Raw genomic sequence first — 4965 nt, 5'->3', positions numbered from 1 at the left:
GTATGAATAAAATTAAATAATTAAACAATATATATTATATTCAACTCGTTATAGTCTCACTTTTTAAAATCATGAAAATAATGATTTATTTTACGATTTATTTATTATTTTTTAATATTACTTTTAATATAAACTATTGAAAAACATCTTAACAACTATATGTCACACATTTTATGTAGAAATACTACATATTACGTAAACACGTGATCAATATTAACTATAATCCATTAAATAAAAATAAAAAATAAAATAAACAATCCAGCACAATCTGACACTGAAATATAAAGCACTTAATAGCAACCATTTTCAGTAATTGTCTGATTATTACAACACAAATCAAACCTTAAAATACCTTTAATTGTAACGCTTCAAATTTACTTCTTGTAACATTGGCCTCCATCACAAATCCAACCCTCTCCACCCTTCTTTTCTTCGACTTCTGGATTTTCCCCCTCAACTTCAACTATTTTCCCCTTCTCATCAGTATCAAAAGCACATCTTGGATGCAAATCAAAGTCACAATCTTCACAGTAATATGACCATATTTGTCCCTCTTCACCGCAGCTATCACAATTAAAGAACTGACGTTTCGTGAGATCGAGCTCGTCCTCGTGTAGCACAGATTTCAACTTTTTCGGCCATCCCTCGGCCATTTTCTCATACCCTTCTTCAATCTCTTTGAGGCGTTCGTCGGTGAAGGGATACGCTTCTGCGCCGTGACACATGATAAGTTCTCTGGCATTGGTTGTGATGGTCTTGCCTGTTGGCCCGATTGCCACGAGCATGGGGATGCCACGAACCTTAAATAAGCGGTTCAATGACTCCTTCCTTTTATCATCAAATGGGATAGCGAGCCATGGCATCGATGAGAAGAATTCGTCGAAGGCAGCCTGGTCTCTGTCACTCGAGATGAAGACCACTTCAAGTGCATTGCCTTGTTCTTTGATCTTTCGATAAGATTCTACCAGCTTGGGTAGGAAGGCGCGGCATGGGGGACACCAATGGGCCGAAAAGTAAATAAGTACTGTTTTTCCAACAAGATCACGCACGGGAATCTACACAAGAAAAAAATGGCTAAATAGAAAAAAAAACATGAGAAATGAGGCAATGAGGCAAATACGATGAATATACAATAATGTACCTTGACACCGTCTTTTCCGATCACAAAATCACAATCTTTTGACACCAAAATTGATTCAAGAGTCTGTGCTTCCAATTTCGCCTCCTCTATCTCTTGAAGTTCGATGAATTTCTGTGGTGTGAAAGGATATGCTTTCGTGCCGTGCTCCTCAATGGCTTCAGTGACATTGGAATGCAGAGTTTTCCCGTCTGGCCCAATTACAACTACAGTGGGGAGGGTATTGAGCTCAAAATAACGGACTAGCTTCTCACAAAGTTGGTCCTGTACAGGGAGTGAAAGCCACGGCATTCGTCCAAACTCTTCTTTAAAAGATGGTTCATCATCGTCAAGGGGTATCAAAACAATCTCAAAGTCACTTTTCTCTTGTTTCAAACTCCCATATACTTCAATGAGCTTCGAAGTAAAAGCAAGGCAATCTTTGAATGTGGCTAAAGAGAAATATAGGCCAACAGTTTTACCTTCGAGCTCAGCAACACGCACCTTGCAAACCGAATGACAAGAAACCTTTTTATAACGAGAAGTAAAACTAAGTTGTACATTACTGTGGGAGGTACACGTAAAGTACATACCCTTTTCCCATCAGCAGTTATCAAATAATCCCGAGACCGGGAGACAAGCAAAGATTGCAGTGACTGATTCCTCTTAGCTTCTTCTTCTTGTTCTTTGAGTCTTCCAATTGTTTCAGGGTCAAAAGGGTAACCTTCTGCTCCATATTCTTGCACGATTGCCACTCCTTCAGTAGTCAATACTTCTCCTTCTTCGTTCAAAATTGCCAAATGAGGTATTCCTCTGACAGAGAACAAATCATCCAACTTCTCACGAGTCTCGGATTCAGAAAATGGAACGGCAAGCCAGGGCATTTTCGAGAAATATGAACTAAATGACTCGTTATCTTCATCACCAGACACGAACACAATCTCGAATTTGCCATCTGGAAGGAGTTGATTATACACCTCGACCAGCTTTGGAGTGAACCGTTGACACGGACCACACCATGATGCAGAAAAATATAATCCAACCACCTTTCCTTTCAGACTATCCACTGTAACCTGGTCAATATTATGAAGTGTTAAGTAACTTTCCACCTGTAAAATAAATAGCTAATACATCTATAAACTTTTAGATTGAATTTAGATCGAGTTATTTGAAATCAAAGATTTTAAATTCATTTCAACTGTTCGGATACTTTTGACATGGGGAAATTTCAAACTCATCATCTTTAAAGTTAACCTCTAGCATGAATGCTTACAATGGATTTTAAATGTATATAATATTAGTGTCATTTGGAATACGAGCTCCAACTGATTCACCCACATACAATCCTCCCACCCAAATAAAAAATCAAAGCACAATGCTATTGCCAAATATAATATACAGATTCAACTATAGCCGAAGAATGAACGCCAGTACAAATCCTATATGTAGAATCGACCAAAAGCTATAGTTAATGTCATGATAACAATGTAACACAAATCTTTTAGATCGTACAACAATCTTTCGATCGTTTTCCTAACTAAAGCAAATATTGCATCCCAACACAACATATGCCAACAAATTCACCAATTGAATTGCACTAGGTGTGGGCAAATATTGCATCCCAACACTACATATGCCGACAAATTCACCAATTGAATTGCACCAGGTGTGGGGTTGAAAGATTTGATTTTGTTGGAGAAATTTGATTTGAGCAATGATTTAAACCTTTAAATTATTCAAGCAAAAGCTTAAATTTAGAAGGGATTAATTTAAAATCTAACTATATGAAAACTATCCACGCATCTAAAATACATTCGAAACAAAAATTCCAAATTATACAATCCAATCCAATCATATCCTATGTCTCTTTACTTTTCCTTATATTAGATCAATTGTAAACAAAGCATGCTAAAACCCATGAATGAAAGCTATTCAAGAGACTAAACAGAGACACAAATAATAAATCAATGAACAAGCCATTGACATATTCACCATGACCATCATCATAATCTCCCAATTTCTCAAACATATACAAAGTAAAAAAGAATATATTTTAAAGATTCTTCATTTTAACCCAAAAAAGCAGTACAAGTTAAAATAATAAAATCACCAAAAAAATTATGATTTAGATTCAAATTTAAGAGATTTTAATACATCTACGATAAACTCAATCACATATTGAATGGAAAAGAAAAAAAATGGATCTTCCTGCAAAATAGTACACTCCCAGAAGCCAAAGTTGAAATCCCAACCAAAAAAGGAAAAAAAGCACTGGTAACAGATAACTAGCAGCCTACAAATCAGTCCCTTATAAAAATTTCGAACCAAATAAACAAAATTAAGCTCAAAAGTAAGAAAATAAATATATTATCAACAGATAGAATGGATGACCTGATCACCATTGTTCCGAACAAGGAAATCCCTGTTTGCAGAGCATAAAATAGCTTTGAGATCATGTTTAGCATCCCCAATATCAACATCCAAGGAACCCTTTTGTTGGCCCTCCATTGTTTTTCCGAATTTCAACTTCAAGAAAACAAATATATGAAATCTTGGGCGAAAATCGNTAAGAATTGATTCAGATTTTTTGTGGTAGGAGTCTTTTGAGAGTCTTCACGCGTATTGAGAATTATTGACAGAAATTGAGATGACTCGGAGAGGAGTCGGCGCCACCACGATGCTGATGCTTTGCATTTATCCTCGGATGATGCTTTGCTTACTCCTAAAGTAAAAGTGCTCTTTTTTTAAATTTAAAAAAAGTGAAAAAAAAAGAGGAAGAAATGTGAAGTTTTTTATCAATCTGGGCCGTACATGGAATCATATGGTTCTGATCGGTTCTGATCGATGGTCAAGATGCCTTCTGTTTTCCATTTCTTTTTCTTTTTTTTTTTTAAAAAAAAATGAAAATTCAAACTTTTTTCTTCGAGCAAATCTAGACATGTCAAAACAGGTTGGAAATCGGACGAATTTGAAAATTAACAAACCCAACCACCTATTTTAAATGACATGACGGATTGTCCTGACCGACCTTAACAGGTTTGCGTAAGTTGGCAGGTTAAGGGCAATTAGGTGCAGCGGGATGAACTCAGCCAAATTTGAGATATCTTGTCAAATCTTATTTTATTTTTCAAATTTTTTTAACGATCTTGAAAGTTGGTAAAGGATATTGGGTAAATTCGAAAAAAAAAACCTATGTACGTCTTTGATTTAAGATTCAATATCTAGATGATTTTTTTTACAAATCAATACTTGACAATACTACAAACTTAGTTTTAACTCAATACAAAGATACATTTACATTTTTTTCATTTTATTATTTAAATAAATATATAATTTTATCTATGAAAATAACTGTGTCTTTTCCATCTACCAAATTAGTATCTATTATGGGGTTTCGGATATTTGATTTTGCTTTTTGAATACTTCAAATATGTAAAAAAAATACTATATTTTCGAACCATCACCACAAATTCAGTCATTGTTGGTTTTTCACTAAAAATGAATTATGATGACTTCTTCATGTCATTGAAAAAAAACATAGTTACTCACTCATTATGAAATAAGATTAAGTACTTATTTTGACATATAAAGTATCTATTTTGAATTTCAAGATGCTTGATTTGGCTATTTAAGTACTCTAAATGTGTAAGAAAATACTGGATCTTCGAACGATCACGATAAATTTAGTCATTATTGTTCTTCTCATTGAAGATGCATTAAGATGATTTATTCATGTCATCTAATTTTTGAAAAAAACACAGTTTCTCACTCATCATGGAATAAGAAAAGGTACTTATTTTGACGGATAACATACCTATTTTGGGCTTTCAGATATTTGATTTGGCTAT

At 34.5% G+C, this 4965-nt stretch overlaps 1 protein-coding gene across 1 annotated transcript; it reads right to left on the bottom strand.

The window, feature by feature from the left end:
* Positions 1-271: 271 nt before the first annotated feature.
* LOC140964354 (probable nucleoredoxin 1) lies at positions 272-3682 on the bottom strand. The gene is made up of 4 exons (XM_073424051.1): positions 3509-3682; positions 1711-2190; positions 1142-1621; positions 272-1055 (listed from the first exon to the last, which is right to left on the bottom strand). Exons 1-4 carry the CDS (start codon positions 3623-3625, stop codon positions 375-377), a joined length of 1758 nt encoding a protein of 585 aa, XP_073280152.1. The 5' UTR covers positions 3626-3682; the 3' UTR covers positions 272-374.
* Between the last annotated feature and the right edge of the window lie 1283 nt (positions 3683-4965).

This window comes from Primulina huaijiensis, chromosome 18, assembly GCF_012295235.1.
Source record: "Primulina huaijiensis isolate GDHJ02 chromosome 18, ASM1229523v2, whole genome shotgun sequence".
Lineage (NCBI taxonomy): Eukaryota > Viridiplantae > Streptophyta > Magnoliopsida > Lamiales > Gesneriaceae > Primulina > Primulina huaijiensis.
The sequence above is the reverse complement of the archived record's forward strand: the minus strand, read 5'-3'. Positions and strand labels throughout refer to the sequence as shown.